At 41.1% G+C, this 22,085-nt stretch overlaps 1 protein-coding gene across 3 annotated transcripts in view; it reads right to left on the reverse strand.

Annotated features, from left to right (window-relative positions):
• Positions 1–22,085, reverse strand: part of PTPRF (protein tyrosine phosphatase receptor type F) — a 607,591-nt gene that overhangs the window by 125,212 nt on the left and 460,294 nt on the right. For all 3 annotated transcript variants that reach the window (XM_044442788.1, XM_044442787.1, XM_044442786.1), the window contains exon 6: positions 435–623. In XM_044442788.1, the coding sequence (XP_044298723.1) occupies positions 435–623 (189 nt within the window). The remainder of the gene's footprint in view (positions 1–434; positions 624–22,085) is intronic.

Genomic DNA, 22,085 nt, shown 5'->3' on the forward strand with positions numbered 1-22,085 from the left:
CATAATGGAATCCTTTAAATGTTTAATTCCCTTTGGTGCATTCTCTAGCCAGACTGAAATTTGTCTTTTATTAATAATTGATATAGTATATTTAATGTGCTCAGTGTGTTACATTCTTGATCCTACTCATTCTTGCAACAAGTGCATAACTTCACTTGGTTATGCTGGGACTTTAAGATGAATCCCCAGGTGTCAAGTCCAATTGGGTATCAAAATGTACCACCACACCACAGTGATAGAGGGAAAGCACATGAAACTGCACATTTCTGTGCACTCTAAGAACTTAAGCAACAGGTTTTTGATACCATTTCATCATACATTAAAACTTCACTGTTTTCAACCTACTGTTCAAAATGGTGCAACATGTTGGGCTAGAGTGACATATAACATAATAGAGAAAGTTTAGGGAGCGAGGAAAATTAGAAGCCTTTTACCTGAACGGAGCTGTTTAATTCTTCCATTGCTAGTGGCTGTATCCACAGGAAGGAAGTCTTTGAACCAGGAGATTTCAGGGTCAGGGTTGCCACTAGCAGCACAGAGCATTGTAGCAGTGCGAGCTTTCTCTACTACCTTAAGCTGTGGGCCCATGTCAATGGTCGGAAAGCCAGAGGGAAGCTGGTTCTCTGCAGAAGAAATGGGAAATTTTATGTTAACAGGCAGTAATTTGTCAAGATTCCAATAAGAGGAAGCTGATTTATAATGTGGCAAGTGGAAAAGAATCCATGTTATGCACAGCTGCCTTCTAAGCAAAACTACAGAACTGGATTCCCTGACCTTGATTCTGGATAACGAACTATGCAACTGTAGAGAATGCAATGAGTGCATGCTTCCATGGCAGCTGAACTGCTCAAATACTCTGCATCTGTATGCACCCTCAAGCAAGAAGCATAGCCAAAAATATGAAAAGGAGGCTCAAACCTTTGGGATGTATTTTCACTGCATATTTTCACCTACTCTTTTTCTCTTCCAACGGCAGATATGAATACTAAAAGACTATGGGGAACAAATGAATATAAAATTAACAAGCTGAAGTAATTGCATCAATCCATGCCAGGGTGCACTTTATGAGGCTACCAGAACTCTCCCAGGCAGTTGGAGGTACCCGAGGTATGCAGAAAATGAGCAATGCACACCCTGCTGCGGCTTACTGCTCTATTAAAAGATGAAAGTATCACTATGAAGAACCATTAAAAAAATCTACAGGAGAAAGAGAAAGAAGTAACTCAGTCATCAGTAGCTACACTGCTCTCACAAATAAGTGTCCCTGAGCTGATTGTGGGGATTGCACAGAAAAACCTGGAATGATGCAGATCAACCTTTCAGCAAGCAACTGCTGAACTGAACTCATCTTCTTATAACTGTGGCAAAACTACTGTTTTCTGTTAGGTGTGCATTGCAACTGAGATAAACAGTTCTATGGGAAAAAGCCAAAACAGAATTTAAAGACTTCTTAAAATACTAGAACCTCATCAATATCCACACAGTCTTTGTTTGCAGATACTTCAGCAAAAACAGAGACTGTTAGTTTGCTCCTTGTCAATTAAGTCTACTTTAGCAGACTTTCTAATCTGGTTATTTGTGCTATGCAAAACATTATTCTCACTGGATGAAGACACTCTTATCCTTTTACAGGCTACAATTAGGCATTGTACTCCTCCTTCCCAGAGCAGTGGGCAAAACACTTAAACAGGAAGCTACAGAGAGCCCTTCCCATTTTTTTTTCCAGAAAAGGAATTCACAGATAGGATGTCTAGACTCCTTTTTTTATACACAGCAAACACTTTTTTGAGTCTCTTAGTTACAGATCAGAGAGGTCTAGGAAATGCACCACTGGTTCTAAACAGTATTTTAATATAGAAGTTTCTATCCTACATAATTTTAGAGAAAACCAGGAATGCTTGTGGGGATGTTTAAGCTCACCCAGTTTCTCCAAACTTTACTTTGGTGCTCATCTCTCCTCTTGCATTTCTAATTGCTGTTATTTTGTGCTGCTGGGAAAACTGTGCAACCTGAACAGCTATTGAATGTGAAATTTGCAAATAATTCCCAAATTTGTGCAAGTGATTTAAAATGTGCACATTCTGAGAAAGTTGTGCATTTTAAGAATATTGCACATTTTCTGTAAACATGAATGCAACTTTGGGAATCTGTGAATATTTTAAAAGAAAATGTGCACCAGATTGAAATTGTGAATGAGGCATTTTTGACTTACTTGCAAATTAAGAAACAAAATTCTCCTATGTATCCCATCGAGCACTCTTCTGACTTTTTATTAAATTCTTGTTTGTGAGTTCCACCTATGTTAATTCTTCCTCATGAATGGAAGTGTGAGATTAGTGATGTAAACCTCTTAAATGCCTATTGCATAGCATGTCTTAATTGCCCCAATGTCCGTATTGGTTCTTGCAGTGGGGGGACAGTAAAGCTTCCTTTACTGATATGTTTTTTACCCTTTCCCAGTTAAAATAGGTTGACTTTTGTAGGAAGATAAATCTTGGCACTGGGGCAATAAAGAGACATTGCAAAGGGCAATTAATTGACTATCAAACACTAATCTCCTAGTCACACTTACCAAGAAGCAATAAAATGAACTGAACCTACAAGGTGGAAACTTTTAATTCCTATTGTTGGGATCAGTCACAAAACAGGACTTATTTGCATGTAACAAGAAGGTTTTTTCCATGTGGAAGGGCCAAATGCCATTCAAGTGTTGAACTACATTCAACTTTTTTTGACAGGGATTAGGACTCCCCCCAAAGAAGGGATGGGATACAGTAGGAACTTGGAGGGTTACCCTGGACTCAGAATGCTAGCAGTATTAGTGGCTTACCAGCAAAAGAGGCTACAGAGGTGACCTTTACCAGTGGAATTAGGTTTCCCATAGCTTGTTAAACAGCTGTGGTAGGGAACCTGTACAAAGCCCTGTTCTACAGATAAACAGCATTCATGATTTTGCTGTGAAACAAAGTGCTCAGGGAGCGCATGTGGCAAAATCACATGTTTAACAATGGATCACCAGAAACATGATGCACACTGTCCCTGTACTTCGTTTCCCAGCATGGTAGTGTAATTTGTGGGAACAGTGGCAACCATAGGGATGGTACACAAATGGCCTGTTGGGCGGCAATTTGCCCACACGTACCCTTAAGCATCAGATTCATAGGCTATACTCTGGGATCCAAAATGATTGCAAGAGGGCTCAGTGGGGTACAGCAGCTTAGGCTGACATACCAAATACTACCTTATCTGGACAGAGATAGCCTAAATATGGTTAACCGTGACTCCATGACGTCTTCTTTGGATTGTTGTTAGTCACAAAGTCGTGTCCGACCCATCATGACCCGATGGACAACATTCCTCCAGGCCTTCCTGTCCTCCACCATCCCCTGTAGTCCACTTAAGCTCACACCGACTGCTTCAGTGGCTCCATTTATCCACCTCATTCTCTGCCGTCCCCTTCTTCTTTTGCCATCTATTGTTCCCAGCACTGGACTCTTCTCCAGGGAGTCCTTCCTTCTCATTAGGTGGCCAAAGTATTTGAGTTTCATCTTCAGGATCTGGCCTTCTAAAGAGCAGTCAGGACTGATCGCCTCTAAGACTGACCAGTTTGATTGCCTTGCGGTCCAAGGGACTCGCAGGAGTCTCCTACAGCACCACTTCTTTGGATTAGTGCAATGATATGTGGTAAGTCTTTTGAATAAATAGTCTGGAATCTTCAGCTGGTTCAAAATAGGGCACAGAGATTCTTAACAATCTTGTACTAGTTTACAAAGGGGATGGTGTATGGGTTTCCTATTTCCCCTTGTTGGACAATTGAAGCAGAGCTTCTGCTTTTATTAGTCAAAATTGCACAATTCCCTCTAGTTCTACTTCTAGATTTTGCATATTCATGGAGCTGCTGCCAAGCATCACCAGCCCAAGAAGAATTGGGGGATATTGGCTAAATAAGGATAACTCTGAGGTCTGCAGACAGCCATTAAAAAAAATCCTGTTTGCTCTCCCTGTTCGCTTGCTCCCTGGGAGCTTCACTGCTTGTATCCCACAGGCCCTAGACCAGGTGGGGCAACTTGCTCTGATCTGCTCTACTTTTTTAGGAGTCAGGAACCAGGAATCATTCATACTGATTTTCCACATACAATTTGCAGTTTCATAATTTACACGACTTGTTTAGCTCATTAAGGCCACCAGCACTGGTCTTGTCTTCATCTATCAGTATGGTCAATCCATTTGCAAGAAAAAAACCTGGATTACTTCTTTTCCTGTGAAAAACCCAATGCAGTCTATACTTTTCCATGTTTGGCTTTTATGGCATAAAGTTATGTAATGGCACTGGAATTTGGCTTCAGTGTTCAAAAGACAGGAGGCAAGGGTGGGAACATACTATATTCTAAAATAATTTCTAAAGAAACACAAAAATGAGCAAGCATAATCAGAATGCAAGTCATTTTGTGATTCACAGAAACCTCTTCACCAACGAATATGAAAGGTGTTTTGTTTTTGTTTTTGCAGAAGGTATTGAAAAATAGGGTTTTTAAAATTTGTTCTCCATTGATTTTCAAAGACAAAAGGTATACAGAGCTTAGCTGGAAAGACACCAGAGCGAGCATTCAATGACGAGCAGAGCAGATACAACCACAACACACTCTTCTGCAGTTCAACATTCAACAAAGGGAGGGATATACAAGAGTATCAAGAGACACAGCTTAGCTTGCAAAGGTAGACACAAAGAGTAGCAAACAAAAACACTCTCTTTGAATCAGCCAAGTGTGCCTGAATTACAGCTGCACCTTGCTGTCTGCAATATAAAATAGGTGGTTAATCCAAAGACAACAAGCACTCCCAAGTGATAAAATTTAATCCCTAAACTTTCTGCAGTCTTTGCCTGCTTGTACAAGAACATATTCTAAACAAAGACCAACTCATTTCATGTGGTCCAGCCAGGGTATCTGCTGATGAGCTTTCAGCAAATACAGAACAGGTATGCATTATCAACCATTGCATCCACAGCTACATGGCAGAAGCTGATATAAAAAAACCTTCAGATGTTCTAGAACCAAACTATGTTTTGCCTAAGGATAGAAAGTGTTCTGAGTAACAGCTGGATTTTATATTTTCAAAAATGAGGATCAAGCATTGCTTGTTTCTTTATCTCAACAGCTTTTAGGAGTCCTAGATACTCAGACAACCTGAAACCTTGTTGGCACTCTTTAAGTAAGTCTAATTTGCACATCTGCAGCTTGCTGCATATTCCTTTCTCAGACTGTAATTGAATGTAGAGGCTTCAAAACTACCCTCTGCTTTATTTACCACTGAGCCAGGAAAACTGTGGCTTCCAGATGTTGTTGCTGTTGTTAGTCGCGAAGTCGTGTCCGACCCATCGCAACCCCATGGACAACATTCCTCCAGGTGTTACTGGACTCTAATTTCCATCAACCCTAGCCAGCCTGGCCAATGGTGAGGGAAGATGTAACAGTAGCTTAACAACAGCCAAGGGGCCACAGGTTCCAGCCATGGTTGACCATTTTGTTTGAAGAAGAATTCTGGAGAACTCAGAGAGCTTCTATGCTATTTTGGATCCTTGAGTTGTCCTAATAAATTTATTGCCCTAAAATAGACTTTAGAATATTCATTTTACACAATTAAGGGGACTTTCACACCAGTCTTTTAGCAAGGTGGAGGCAATTAGGTGAAATTGCCCCAAGTTCATTTTTTCCAATCTTTTCTACAGAGGCTACACTTATGAGCTCATTTACTATACCATCGTTTGGAAAACTTTTCAGCTTTTGATGAAGTATCCATGACATCAATCATAGGTCAAATATATAGAAATTTGCTCATAAACAATGGTTCTATGACCAGATGGAATGCTAAGTAAGAAATGCCAGGCAAAGACATGTAACTGGTTCACACAGGAGCACACAGGACCATGGGATCTTACACTTGGTTGTTTCTTCTTAAGAACTCAGAATCCCATGGAAAACAAACCAAGGATGGGGCACAATCCTGGGTTGTTTAGTGCACCAGGAGTGAGTGCATGGTTGGAAGCCGGCAAGCTTGCTTGCTCTTATGCATGCCCAAACAACCCATGCTTAACAAACTGTAGGTTGTTTCATTGTGAGAACTAGACCATATAATCACATTGCCTTTAAATTAAATGACAATTACTGCCATACATCTGGGTCTGAAGTCTAAAACAAGAATGAAGTGAGATCACTTGACAAGTGAGATATATAAAAGGGTACTTCTTACAAGAGAAATAAATCCCCCCCTCACACACACAAAGATAACTGTTGCAACATCTATTGTGGGATGCAGCCATTTTTAATTTGATAGTTTCTATCCATACATGGCTATTTAATTTGAATGAACTGCCAATTTTATTTCTTCAGTTCATTCATAGAGTCAAATGTTTGCAGCATGAAGTGATAAATACTGTCAAACTGTTTTGACCTCTGTTTAGACCAAGGTACAAGAGCCACAAAGGGTGTGATCCCATGGGTTTTGCCCTTGAAGGTTTACATATGGTCATCTACAGAGTGGTTTGTTTTTTGTTTGGCCTATTTTGCTGGGGTTTCAGAAAAGAAGGGAAGGAACATGGAGAGACTTCAGGATTACTTGTATTCAGGCATCACCTGTCTCCTCCCCCTGTACCCACCTAAATGTTCCCTATTCCCCTACTCAAAGGTTGTTTTCCTGACCTCAGAAGGCAGCCAATGTAGTCATTTTTATGTTAGCAGGGAGGGGATGGAGGAAAGGTTGGGATGACTTTCTGATTCTCTGCTCTTAGCATCTCAGATTGGGGAATTTGAACTATGCTATTACTCCTCAGACACTGTCCAGAGGCCATAGGATTGCTCCCAAGGTGGTTATGTAGGAATTAAAAATAGGAACCTGTAAACATTTCCCTTCTTTAAAAAGATTAGGGTCAATACATTTTTACAACCTTCCTCCAAAAATGACCACAAACATTGCACAGTTATTTATGGATATACCTTCTTAAATTTGTTTTGTGCTGAGGGGCCAAGTGCTTTGATCACAGAGAGTGATGGAGAATTTTACTCATTTTTTCCAAGAAAAAAAGATAAGCATCTCCAAAGCTTTCCTATGTATGGATCTGTTTCACATTTCATAGCTATTTTATTTATATAAATCAGGGGTTAGCAACTTCTGGATGTCTGGTGACCAATTTTGTCTACCGTATCCCAGTGTGAGCTGCATTCAGCGAGAAAAGAATGACATTGTAGCCAAATTTTGGCAGAAAATTGGCAAACTGATACACAGTGCTTTATAGTACTTCATAGTACAAATTAATTGACCTTGTTTGCAAGCTAAATGTAACCATTTGCACATTTTTAGTAGATGTGAACCACCAAAGGGCCACATTTAGCTGGTTTACAATTTGATCATTTGAACATTTCAAGGCTGCTAATAAACATAGTATTTTTGAAAACAACTTTTTAAAAAATTGGGGTGAATGGGTGATGACAGGGGTTGCATGACTGGTTTAAACCTTATTAGGCATGAACACATGGGAACAAGCAAATGTTTTGGCTCCTGAACACCTTGACAGCTGTGTAAAACAACCCAAGGCTCTGTCTCCAGCTACTTATCAGTTTGTCCGAAATCAGAAGTGTGAGTGGTAAGGGAAAAGGCAACCCAGATTTAGCACCCATGGTTTGTGCTCAATTCTCTATCTGTGTTCCCTATTTCCTAACAAATCAGGATTCAAATGCTGCAATCCCTAGGCTAATTAGCCTTGCCCAGCTAAAGCAGCAGTAAACTAGCACACTTGCTTATTCCTGTTAAAACAGAACCCTCCACTTCAGAATTTAGACCTTCAGGGTTCCTGTTTGAGCATCTGTCCCTCTTTGCAGCTGGAATATGTATGTGTGGAGGGTACTGAGGGATTACTTGGAAATGAAAGATCAGATGGGGTGGGGAAGAAGAATTAGGTTTTGACCTCAGTTTCAGTAAGAACTTTTACATTTGGCATAGGGAAGGGAAGGTAAACATGAATCTGCAGTACTCCATTGCAACTTTATATCTAAGAAATGGACTTGAGAATCAAGAATAGTTTAGCAATATTCCACTATAAAAATATATTCCACTATTTTCACCATATTTCACCATCTTTTCCTGCATTTCCCATGGATATTTAAAGGTCAAAAACTAGTTGCACATTCCTGAAATGAACAGTGAAATTGCAAACTCATTATTTTACAAGTTTTTGATATAAAGACAAACTAGTGATGATTAAATACACTTTTGAACACTCACAGCTAGTAATACAGGACACAGGGTCCTGATTCATTCATGACTCTGAAAGCTATGAGTAGCAATATACCATAGCATATGCTATTCTCCTGTAGGACCCGAGAATTTAGAAACAAGCTCACTACTCTTGTAGTGACTAAATACCTAATCACACTGTAATGTAGAGGTTGGAACTGGATGTACTGTTAAAAAAAACTGTGACTGCATGACAATTTGCCTACAGTTAGATACTGCTACTCTAAGATCATGAAGGGTCAGTAGAAAATCTAGGAAAAACTTTTAGATAAATTATAAGAAAGGATAAAGAAAAGAACATGAAATAACTAACACAAAGCAAACTGGCAGGGATGTTGCTTAATGCACTTCAGATTATCACAAAGAAAAGGTAAATTATGACTTAATGATCAGCTCATTCTGCAAATCAGAATATGGAATCATAGAGTGCCTGAGCTACCAGAGTGAAAAAGAAATACAATGCTCAAGGACACAAACAGTAGTTAATGCAAAAATCAAAACAAGTAAATTTCATGACTAAAATTTCCTGTGGGAAATATTTTTCTGCCGCTGCTTTTCGCAATAGCCAGGGACTGTGGGAACTAGGTTGGCTGGTGGGTTCATTCATCAGTATCTGTGAAAAGTGCTTACTTATTCCTTCAGAACTTTCTAAAAGAAAGTCATGCTGTAGCCTCCACACACCCAATCCCAAATGTGGGACTTCGTGTCTGCCAAGAAGATTTCTAAGTACCACTACGTGTTAGCTTTCTGCGTCTCAAATATTTCAGAAAGCAAATGTGCATATAGTGATAACTGGCAAAGGGCAGAGGCAATTTGCCATAGCAGAGGACAGTGATAAAAGAGCACACAGCCTTGGGAATAGATTGACAGTAAAGGAACAGTTACTTTTTTCCAGACTTAATCTCTGGGCCTTTAGCAGTAAAACAGTGGACATCTGGTACATGCAGTTTTTTCCGAATCACTTCATCCTGTGTCACGAAAAATCTGCACTGTTTCTTTTATACCTGCCACAGAGCTGTCAAAACTGCCCCTCAGACACTGCCAGTGCTTTCCATGTTACCAAATCACCAAATTCTGTGCTATGTATCATATTGACTCCATACTTGTGCATTCAATTTTTTAAAAATGCACAGAATACAAACTATCATGGACTGCAGTACACTTTCCAAAGCAAGTAATTTGGTTTGCAAGGAATCCTGATGCAAGAAAGAAAGACTGACTTTACCGACTGATTCTTCCCAAAGCAAGGAAGACAAACAGTAAACAGAAAGTCTGGCTTTTTCAGTGATTCCAGGTTAACATTCAGTCTGGATTACTTAAACTTCAAGCTTCTCTTGTAGCAAACTAGATGTGGCATACTATCAGCCACAGGAGGTTTCAGCTTATGCTGACTGTGGATACAGTTTATGTATTTGAAGAGATGCTTGTCATAACTGGCTAAAGCATGAACAGCATGATTTCTGTTGCTTGTGAGCATTGGTCTGTGTTTCTTCTGAAATAGCAAATTGTCATTCCAGTATTGATGCAGGCTATTATTTGACCACTTCTGGAGGAGAATTGGACCATTAAAGTAAAGCAAAAACATCTAGTATTTTTGTGGAAGCATATATTTATTTTGGCTTAAGTTTTTGTGTGCCCATGAAAACCCACACCAAAATAAATTTGTGTGTAGTCTTTGAGTTGCTACAAAATCTTTGTTTCGCGTTAGTTGATAAATGCAACTACCCTCTCAAAATTAAAGGAATATCAACAATACCTTTTAAAAACACGCTAGTTAAGCATAGGTTAGCTGCTTAATTCCCAGCATTCTGGGAGAATACTGGTTTTTCAGGTCCATTTTAGTCTAGGCGTAGATCTGAGTTCAGAACAGAAATTATTTCAATTGCTCTGCTGAATGATCTGTGTTTGGACATGAACAGGGTCACTGTGACTATTTTCCCTGCAGCCTTTGATACAATAATAATCAAATCCTTCTTACAACTTGAGGCTACTAAAGCAGGCCAAGCCCCATTTAGAGATCAGTCAGTTTTGAGGTGGAGCCAAAGGCATACAACTTCTTACTTAAGGTTCTGTGTCAACCTGTGTCGACCTATATTGACCATGTATGGAACAGGCTTCCAGCTTTGGCACCACTGGAGTTTTCTGTGGTGCTAACTGCTTGTCTTGCTTCACTAGGAAATCTAACTCCTGCCAAAGACTGGACAATAGCAGAACCAATCCAGACTACTTCATGGATCATCTTCTGAAGGCATTGCCTGAAATGGTAAACTTAACACGATAACTACAGAATGTTCACTTAAAATCCTCTAAGAGGGCCTACTACTGTTCAAAAAATGCAGCTAATGCATTCTGTCACTCATCTTGATGAGGACAGGCTACAATACTTTTTTATACTTAAGGTTTTGTTTTGTGTTATTTTTAATAATTTGTTTGCCACTTGGAATATATGAATGGAAAATGAGTCATGTTTTAAATACATAATTTTGAAAAAAATGCAATATATTGAGTAACAGAACACTCAATAATTCCAACAAACAACATACTTGAGCTCAAGATGATCAAGATCCATAGAACAGTTCAAGGGACATAGTAATGGCTCTACTCTGAGTCACAAGAGGTGCAGTGTTATCTGACCAGAAACAACTAAACTAGACGGTTTATATTAAAGGCAGATGGGAATTAACTTTAAAAAACATATTAACACGCATTGCTGGGAAAGTACAATAACGTGAACATCCATTTCTGTGCATGTTTCAGTGACATCTCAATGTCCCAGAGTGCAACAAGTGGGAACCTCCTCTTGCCAAAGCCAAGCACACCCAACAGCACTCAAAGCATCAAAGGCCAGTTCCATAAAGAAAGGGCTTCAAATGCAATTTAGTATCAGCCATGAGAAAGGCAAATAATTCAGGTTACTCATAGCAACCACAACACAATACATAGCAGCTTCTAATAGCAGCCCTGCTTGTAGACTGTGATGTGGCACTCCGAAGGGACACACAAAAGGTACACTTTTCAAAATGCTCCATTCTGAGTAAAATAAGAAGCTTTTAAGAGGATCATCTCCAGGGACTTTACCCCCATGAAACAACAGACAAAAGCTGAACATAAACAAATATCTGGTACCTGAAAAATACCTGGAGGCTTACTGCTCACAAAAAGCATCTGAGTCAGCCCAAACTTCTAAGGGCTGCTTGCATTTCAAAAAGGAAAGGATGTAACAACAATGAAAAAGTTGCCAAATCCTAGGTGGACAAGACTGTTAACAGGCTCCTGAACACATATAGCATATGTTAGGACCGAATGATTGGAGATTGGTATCATTGTAATACATCACGTGTACTTCCATATTGCAGCATCAAGTTCTGGCCATATTGTGGAATATACTGGAACAGATAAATCATTGGCTGACATAGGACAGAATTCACTATATTCTTAATTATAAAGGGTGACTCTCTAAGGAAACACATTAGGAACTAGACTGAACAAGGTATCACATTGTAAATGTAACACAATTCTAATTACAGATATGGCCCACTATGTTCTTCTCTGCTCTAGTTCTACCATTTTTATCTAATTAGAATAACAATCCTGTGTTAGGTCTTAGTTTTTGTTCCACTACTTGGTTTCGATTCCCATTCTTAATGCATTTAGTCATTTTCAGATAGCTCTTCCATGGAAAGATCACTTGACATTTATTATCTGAATGATCACTTCCATTTGTTTCATGGATATTTCTTTCCCATAAATTTCTCTCTCGAATTAGACAGTATGGCATAAACTAATAAACACCTAGTTATTTGAGTGCCAGTCGTTATCCAAAATGGCAGCATCTGCACATAAGATGGAACTATCAGTAGACATCAAAGGACCCAAAACTGCAGAAATACCAAAAAGGAAAAAAAAAAACCTACCAACAAAAACCAGTTGAAAGAGTCTCAAGAGGATCAAATCACCAAAAATGCAATGAGAACTGAGCATGCTAAGTACCCATCTTAAACTGGATTATCAATGATCATGATCATCCAGTGCCAGTGTGGTGTAGTAGTTAAGAGAGCAGGTCTGGGAGTCAGGCAATCTGGGTTCTAGTCTCTGCTTAGCCATGGAGCTCACTGGTGACTTTGGGCCAGCCACAGACTTTCAGCCCAGCATACCTCACAGGGTTGCTGTTGTGGGAATAAGACTGAGAGCATCAGCAGGAGAATGATGGAAGCCATTTTTAGTTCTTTAAAAAGAAAAGGACAGATATAAATCTAATAAATAAATAAATGATAAATAAATTATTAATTTCATTTCTATACCATCCTGCAGCTGATGGTTATTTGGTTGCTGGTTGGAGCACTGAACGTCTAAGTCTGCTGAAGTGCCCACTTGTTTCCAGATAGCAAAGCAGGAGTTGCACACCATTATTAAAGTTTTTAAACACTGGAGCACCTCATTGCAAAACAAAACAAAACTGGCTCTTGTGGTTGTTGAGAAAAATTTGAAGGCATGTTGTGGCTTTCAGAACATGACAAAGGCCTAAGAAATCAGTGAGCATAGGCTGTAGAGAAAAATGCATTCAACATAGTCAATGATGCCCCTGTCATGACACCTCCAGCGCTCTGAAAAGCCTACAATCTGTATAATCTTGCCAAACTCCAACAGAAAGGAGCCACAGCATTAGATGCAAAAGGACTCTGGTTCAATCCCTGTCTGTTCCAATTAAAACGTTGCAAGGCTTTTAATTGCAAAGCTGGGGAAAAGACTTCTCTGGTTAAGAACTTGAAAAGCCAAAGTTGATTGGAGCAGGCAATGCTGAACTAGATGAAGTGACTGATATCCTGTACAAACCACCTTCTAACTTTAGTTTTTGTATAGCCTGAAGTGCCTGCTCTTGCCTAATCTTGGAAGCTAAGCAGGGTCAGTCCTAGTTGAGAACTGGATGGGTGACTTAAATGTTGTGAACTGCCCTGAGAACTTCAGCTGTGGGTGGTATAAAAATGTAATGTAATGTAGTAGTAGTGACTGGGAAGCCAGCTTCTAAAAGGGAAGATTCATAGCTCAAGTAGGGAAGAGCATATACCTTGCATACAGAAGACATTCTAGTCAATCTACAGTATCTCCAATTACAGAATTTCAGGAAACAGAGTAAAACCGTTGCTTGAGATCCTGGAAAACTGCTGTCAGTCAGAGGATATTGTTATTATGGTTGGCCTGGTGTGGGCCACTGAACAAGACCATACTGGTTGCATCTTATCCAGGTTCAAGAGAGAGGAACCACAATTTTGTAATCAGCTGCATGTCTCTGCTAAGAGAAAGGACAGGTTTCCTGACAGTGGTATTTTAATGTAGCTGACCTGGCTGAGACCATCTCTTGGCCAAGCACTACCACTTCACCGATCTATTCGGCACAATAAACTGTTCAGGTACCTGAGCAACAGGAATCTCTTGGAATCTATCTCAAAGCTGGAGATGAGCCACTACCAGACAGTCAGCAGAGAATAACAAGATATCACCCTGGAATCTGCACCTAGGCAAGCGGGGAGGGGTCAGAAGAGATATATTCCACTGAGAAAGGATGTGGACTGGTCTTCTCTTCTGGTAAAGATGGTGGGAACAAGTCTCCCAGTAAGTAAGGGGGCTTGCGGAAGGGACATGGAAAGACTCTCAGAGGTTTCCCTGCAGGTCTTCCCCAACAAAAGGAGTGAAAGACCTGATACCAGAATAACTTTACCATGGGCACAGTGGATCTTCAAGGTATCAGGTAGCCAGTTCAGTGCAGGGCTATGCTAGCTAGCTGGCATTTTTCCCTTTCATTTGTTCTTTGCCACTGTTTTGGTACTCTGAACTTATTTCTTTGTGCATTGAAACTGATTTGCCTCTTTACATCACTGCTGTGTGCTCAGAATCTGACTGACTTTTTTCCCATTCTGTACCTTCTACAGAACCCTTAATAACTTTTAACATTTCTTCATCAAAACTCAAATTGTGTGCTTTTGGAGCAAAAGGGGGAAAGCTCAAAGAGGAGTGCCACATGTTGGGGTCAAATGTGCTGTTCAACACCCAGGTTGCATGCACAGTTTTGAGTACAATGTGCAATCTAGTTGTGCTCCCCTAAGGACATAGCTGGGCTACAAAGAAGCCCAACATAAAGGACTCCAATGGGATCCTTGGCCAGTCATTCCCAAAGGACTGAGAATGCTTGGGCACTGGGGAGACTAGGTTTGCCTTCTCTTGCTGATAGCAGTCAGCTTGGCACTGTTACACAGACTGTGTGTGCTCAGATGGGATAGCCTACGGGTGCCAGTCACCAGAATATTACAGGGCACTCTTTTACACCCTGTGGATATTTTGGATCACAAAATCCTAGTCTTTCTTACCATGGATTGGGGAGAGATGGTATAGACTATTTAGACTATTGGCTAAATAGACAAATGGCCTCAATATAAGCTAACCTCATAATTGCATGTATTTTATGCCCAAGCATTATTCTTGATTCATCTTTGTAACATTTTGACTTGCTTATTCTGGCTGTTCTACTGTAACTGAGGTGACTTTTCATATGTCATGTCTGTATTGGCCTTTCCACATCTTACAGCAGCATTCAGGTATCTGAAATAGCCTTACTGACTCTTCCACAAAATTGTTCAGACCCATCTTCTTGTCCTTTCTAAATCTGCTGTTATCAGTCACTTTCTCAAACACCCACTGATGAGTTGGAATTTGACACTCACTGAACCATTTCTGTGGTTCTCAGTCAGCAGCAGCTGCTTTGTATTACAACTAATACCCAGCTGGCATAGTCAATGGTCAAGAATTATGGGGATTGTACTCTGAAACATCTAGAGAGTGCAGGGTTGCCTGTTCTAGGTTATTTGAATATTCTTGCTTTTCCTATCAGCTGCCCGAGGGATAATATAGCCCTCAAGAAACTGTGCTACTGCATTGCATGACTGCATTTTCAATCTTGCTTGCTCAAACGGCTGTATCTTCAGTCTTACTTGCTCTTTCGTTTGGATTTCATTTTCATTCAAGGCAGTCCATCTTAACCCTGCAATTACTAATATCATGTTGTATCAAGTTTTAAGTATGAGATGTGATATGAAAATTAACATCTGCTGTGTTGCAAAGATTTCTTGGAACTCTTTGCTTAACCATATATCAAATACTCAATGCACTATTTTCTATGACTCCCAAGTGTGACCAAAAGAGGGTAAACACTTTTGGCAGACTGTCAAATTGTATGTCCATACTAGATGGGTCATCTGTGGCTTTTTACCTTTCAGAATTTATGAACACTACTCTATTGGACTTATATTCCATCTTCCCCTTCCTCCAAGAAGCTATAATCTTGTCAAGGTAAGCATCAGTATAATCAACTCTAAAGGAAGATTACTTATCTGAACTGACAGGAAGGTGTTAATAACTTTCTTAGTAGTTACTGGTATCAATTATCCACATATACTAATCTCTGATACCTTTTCTGCAGTGAAGCTGGACACCCTGATGAGTCTTTTCATTATGTAGCAGCTCATCTAAGAAGAGGTGGAAACTGTAGGGATGGCAAGCATCTTCTCACTCCTAAAAGCTGCTCTGCCTTGCTGCAGTATTCTTTGCTTTCAGGCATAGCAGAACCTTCTTCTACCCAATGCTACAAACAAACCAGATAATTACAGAGAACAGCACAGGCTTACCACTTCTGAGACCCTCTAGCTTTGCTGCCAACTAAAGCTAAATACAGCTGCCACCTAGCAGTTCCCATTGAATGGATGCTTGAATCTGAGCTGGCAAGAAAAGGTTAATACCCAGAGTCCTCTACTTCTGAGAATAATGTGTAGAAATTCCTGTAGTTAAGTCATACAGGAGAGCCAGTCTGGTGTAGTGGTTAAGAGCATGGGACTCGGACTCAGACGATCTGGGTTCTAGTCCCCGCTCAGTCATGGAGCCAACTGGTGACTTTGGGCCAGTCACAGACTCTCAGCCCAACCTACCTCACAGGGTTGTTGTTGTGAGGATAAGATGGAGGAGGAGATGTGAGCTGCCTTCTTGAGCCCTTTGTAGGAAAAAGGCAGGATATCAATCAATCAATCAATCAATATAAGATTAAGAAAAAAGAATTTCTGAAAAAACATGCTGAATTAGGCACCAAACACCTACCTAATCTAGGATTCTTTTCATATAGTTATCAACCAGCTGTTTGTGGAAAGCTCACAAGCAGGACAACATTCTAATAGCACCTCCTGCTCACATTTCCCAGCCAACTGGCTTACAGAGTCAGCACAATGAAGCCAGTACATGGACACTCCCTACAATTCTAAAAGGCTTTTTCTAGACTGCAAATGAAATCAAGCACCCAGGAACTGTTCCTGTAAGTCAGAGTGAGAAGGAGAATGCTTGATTAGAAAAACTCAAGCCCAGGTATCCTCTTTTACCAGCACATCCATCTGAAGTATTTTATAAACATAAAATGGCCTGCCCAAATTCACTCATGAAGGACTTAGTCCAGTAGACCAAATGCACAAACAAGACCACACATAAATGAATTTTTCCCAAAGTCATTCCACTTGTGCTTTATTCAAGACAGTATTCTAAATTAAATATCCAAAATCAAGAACCAATAAAAAATGACTTTTTAACATAACAGTTAAATGGAATTTAAATGTAAACTGCTTTTATCATAAGATATGTTTGAGGGGAAAAAACTGTGCAACATGAAACATCTGGGTACCTAATGTATACGTAATATCTGACCTCCCCCCACCCCCAAGTTATAAGCAGAGAAGGTCACCAAGTGTAAGGATGTTTCACTAGAGAGCAAGGCCAAGTTCATCTAGACTATTTCATTCCCAATAACTGTGTACGGGGTGCAAAAGCTGAACAGTGAAGAAAGCTGACAAGAAAAATAAAAGATGCATTTGAAAGATGGTGCTGGAGAAGAGCTTTGTGAATACTTTGGACTACCAGAAAGACAAACAAGTGAGTCCTCAATCAAATCATACCTGAACTTTCCTTGGAAACAAACATGACAATATTGAAGTTATACATCATGAGAAGGCAAGACTTAATGGGAAAGACAATAATCCTAGGGAAAGTCAAATGCAGAAGAAGAGGATGATCAACAATGTCATGGATTGACTCCATAAAGGAAGCCACATCCTTAAGTTTACAAATGCTTAGCAGGGATGTGAATGACAATACAATTTGGTGGGCATTCATTCATAGGGTAGTCATTAAGTCAGAGACAACCTGACAACACACAGCAACAAAAGAGTGATATGTCAATATAATCATTATACTATATGATCATTATTATGCAAGTTATTATAGCATATTGCATGTAAATCTTGAAATGATAGAAATTGATGGGAATATACAGGTACACTGGTTTTTCACACCAACATTTCTGCATAGTTCTCTTCCTGCTTATTAAGAATTGGTAATGCATTTGTGCTATTGCTATCACTGTAATACTGACAAGCCACAGTAGAAACAAGACCATAAAGTTGGTATATATAACATTAATTGCAAGTTTTGTTGACTGATTTAGCAAATGCATTCAATTATTTTTAGTAATTTTTCTGGTGCTGCTTCTATGTTGCTGTTGTGGCCACTGGACCAATTATTGTGGCCGCTAGATCAATATCTATATCCATATTGATATCGCCATCTCTTTGATTCTAGGAACACATTGTAAACTCGAAGTGTTTTCCATGTCAAAAACAGGAAGTGAGCTATGAACAGGTGGCACATAGAAGCATCAATGGTTGGAAGAAGATATGCAGTGTTAAGCTTTCTGTAGTTTCTTGGTATGATTAATATACTTTGCTTCATTCTAATTGGCTCACGATTCATAAGACTCATTGATTTTCCATCATCTACCCCCCTCACCCCATATATCCACACTTCTTTGTTTTTTTATTATTGTATAAGCATTTGCTCTATGAATGTATCTGTTCTAATTCAAACCCATATTCTGATGATTTAATGTGAAATTACTTTCCTGGAAAGCTTTGTCTACTTCTGGTTACTTATCTTTATGTTCTGTCTATTGCAGCATGCATAGTCTGGCTTATTTAGTATAAGTATTTTATTCAGTACTTGAAAAAATGGAAACGTTAATTGAACATTCAGCAAATGTAATTTTCAGTTTCCAGGCCATGAAAATGCCTTTGCTATACCAGCCATGTGAAGATACAACATCCAAAAGTATTCTGTTCTTTTACACTTTCTCAGAGTTCCTTTAGTTTCTTCAAGACTTCTGGATAAGATTTGCAGAATGATGAACTGGCTTGCTGTCCTGGTGTTTCTTTAATAATGGATTTTTTAAAAATTAAGAAAGGTTGTCAATCTCCACTGCTCCACTGGATTCAGGAGACAGTTTTTGTTATCTTTAGCAGTCTTTTGCTCTGGCGTACTCATTAGTAACTAAGGATAAAAAGACAATGGCTAGGTTCACACATAAAGACAAACAATCCAGTGTGGTTACTACACTTCATGGTTTTTTACCTTGATGTGTCTGTTAGAAGATCAAAGTCACTGGGGTAACTCTCCTCCCTCCTCTCAGCTCCTTCCCTGTTTGTCCTCCAGGCAGTATCCCGGAAATACCACAGGGAGGAATGAGGGTCTCTTTGACAATGGTGATTGGAAGCTGACTTGAGCTTGCTGCAGCTGTCAAGCAATCTGACCGAACACACTTGAGAGCCCACTATCGGGCCTATGCTGTGGCGGTGAAGGCGGCGAAAAAGAAGTTTTTTTCCGCTTCCATTGCCTCCTCACAATGCCGTCCAGCGGAGCTTTTTCGAGTGGTGCAAGGCCTGGTTCGCCTGGGTCCTAAGGAAGATCCGATGCCACCCTCAAAGGCCCGCTGTGATGACTTTGCCAGGCATTTCAGGGAGAAAATCGCTCAGATTCGTCACAAGCTGGACTCCACTAATGAATCAGAGGTCTCTGAGGAGTCGCCAATGCCACCGTCTGGTCCAAAATTACTGGAGGAATTTCAATTATTGCGGCCCAATGATGTGGACAAGGTGCTTGGAAGAGTACGTCCCACCACTTGCCTATTGGATCCTTGCCCGTCTTGGTTAATAAATAACTCCAAGCACGGGATTGGGACCTGGATCTTGGAAGTGGTTAACGCTTCTCTGAGGGAGGGTCGAGTGCCTGCCCCTTTAAAGGAGGCGGTAATACGACCGGTCCTGAAGAAAGCGTCACTGGATCCAGAGATGGCCACTAACTATAGACCTGTGGCCAACATCCCGTTTCTGGGCAAGGTGCTGGAGCGAGTGGTGGTGGGACAACTCCAAGCACTCTTGGAGGAAACTGATTATCTGGATCCTTTTCAGTCCGGCTTCAGACCCGGGTACAGTACTGAATCTGCCTTGGTCGCCCTGTACGATGACCTGTGCAGGGAGAAGGACAGGGGGAGTACATCCCTGTTGGTTCTTCTGGACCTCTCGGCGGCTTTCGATACCATCGACCATGGTATCCTTCTGGATAGACTTGTGGGATTGGGGGTTGGAGGCACTGCTTTGCAGTGGTTCCGCTCCTATCTCGACGGTCGATTCCAGAAGGTAGTGCTGGGGGACCATGTCTCTACGTCATGGCAGCTATGCCATGGGGTACCACAGGGCTCCATTCTATCCCCTCTGCTATTTAACATCTATATGAAACCGCTGGGAGAGGTCATCAGGAGGTGTGGGCTGCGGAATCATCAATACGCTGATGATACCCAGCTTTACCTCTCATTCTCCACTAATCCAGGTGAGGCAGTGGCTGTGCTGAACCGGTGCTTGGCCGAGGTAAGGGAATGGATGAGGGCCAATAAACTGAAACTCAACCCAGACAAGACGGAGGTCCTGTTGGTTGGCGGATCGGGTTTCGGAGAGGGTGGATTTGACCTGGTCCTGAATGGTGCAACGCTCCCTCTTAGGGATAAGGTCCGCAGCTTAGGAGTACTCCTCGACCCGGAGCTTTCTTTGGAAGCTCAGGTGACAGCGGTAGCAAGGAACGCCTTCCTTCAGCTTCGGCTGATTAATCAGCTGCGCCCCTACCTGGAATACGACTGCCTGGCGACGGTGACACACGCGCTGGTGACTTCCCGCCTAGACTTCTGTAACGCGCTTTACGTGGGGCTTCCCCTGAAGACAGTCCGAACACTTCAATTGGTGCAAAATAGAGCTGCCAGGTTGCTGACGGGGACGGGGCGTTATGCTCACATGACTCCAGTCCTCCATCAGCTTCACTGGCTTCCCATTGAAGCCCGGGCCCAATTCAAGGTGTTGATTATGACCTACAAAGCCCTAAACGGCTTGGGTCCTGGCTACCTGAACGAGCGCTTACGTCCGTATATGCCCGACCGCCCTTTGAGATCTGCGGGAGAGTCCCTTCTCCGGGAACCCTCCATGAAAGAAATTAGGAGAGTAAGTACCCGGAGGAGGGCTTTCTCTGCGGTGGCGCCCAACCTATGGAATTCACTCCCCAAAGAGGTCCGCCTGGCACCGTCGTTACTGGTTTTTCGGCGCCAGGTAAAGACCTTTTTATTTAAACATCATTTCAATTGTTAAAACATATGATCTGGCCTGGGCAACTTCTTCTTCCTTCTCTTTCTCCTCCTATATTTTTATTTTATACTGATAATTTTAATTTTGTATTTGTAAATCAATGTATTTTTTGTATTGTTATATTTAATGGTAATTTATTATGTACTATTGTATTTCAATGTATTTTATCATGTTGTAAGCCGGCCCGAGGTTTCGGCAAGGGGCGGCATAGAAATGTTATAATAATAATAATAATAATAATAATAATAATAATAATAAATCTCTGTTGAGCAGATAGGGTTCATTCCCTGAAGCACAGCAGAGGATGAGAGCCAGTGTGGTGTCGTGGTTAAGAGCATGGGACTGGGACTGAGATCATCTGGGTTCTAGTCCCCACTCGGCCATGGAGTCAACTGGGTGACTTTGGGCCAGTCACAGACTCTCAGCCCAACCTACTTCACAGGGTTGTTGTTGTGGGGATAAGATGGAGGAGGAGAATGATGTAAGCTGCCTTGAGCCCTTTGTAGGAAAAAGGCAGGATATAAATTGAAAAATAAATAAATAAACATAAAATAAGGGAGATGATTATCGGGGTGGTACTGCAGAAAGGAGCAGTGCTGCCTGGTGAATTTCCCCTCTGCTGCTCCTTTTTGGAAAATGGGACGAGCAAGAATCCATGGGGCGGTGGTGCACAGTTGAAGGCTGTGTGTGTGCCTTCCTGTTCCAGCTTGCCAGAGAGCTGCCCCCAAGTTGGCACCTGGTTGGGAACACTTCTCTGGCAAGTCAAAGTAGGAAAAGTGGGGGCAGTGCTGCCTCTGTCTCATCACTGCCACTCAGCTGGTTGTAGCCTCTTCCACTCACAGGGACAGCAGGGCAATCAAGTGAATGCTGCTGTTGCTTTCCCAGTGCCAGACAGCTGATTGCCTGCTTCTGCTGCAAAGAAGATCTTTAGGGCAGGTAGCCAGTTGAGCAAGGGCACTACTGGCACTTGTGCAAAATGCTAGCTGTCAGTGGTGCTCTCTTGGCAGGAGCAGTCAGTGTGAGCTTAGGTGGACTCTGGGGGATGGTGGAGGACAGGAGAGCCTGGAGGAATGTTGTCCATGGGGTTGCGATGGGTTGGATGTGACTTCGCAACTAGCAACAACAACAAATCAAGGATGGAAGGAGAATAAAAGTGAAGGTTGCCTATTGCCACTGTTTGCTGTTGTGTGTCATTATTTGCTTGGGAATTTTAATCATTCACTGTAATCAAAATTGCTCTGTGTCTGTAGTGTT

The sequence above is a fragment of the Varanus komodoensis genome, unplaced genomic scaffold (genome assembly GCF_004798865.1).
Source record: "Varanus komodoensis strain SLA01 unplaced genomic scaffold, ASM479886v1 scaffold1, whole genome shotgun sequence".
Classification (NCBI taxonomy): domain Eukaryota; kingdom Metazoa; phylum Chordata; class Lepidosauria; order Squamata; family Varanidae; genus Varanus; species Varanus komodoensis.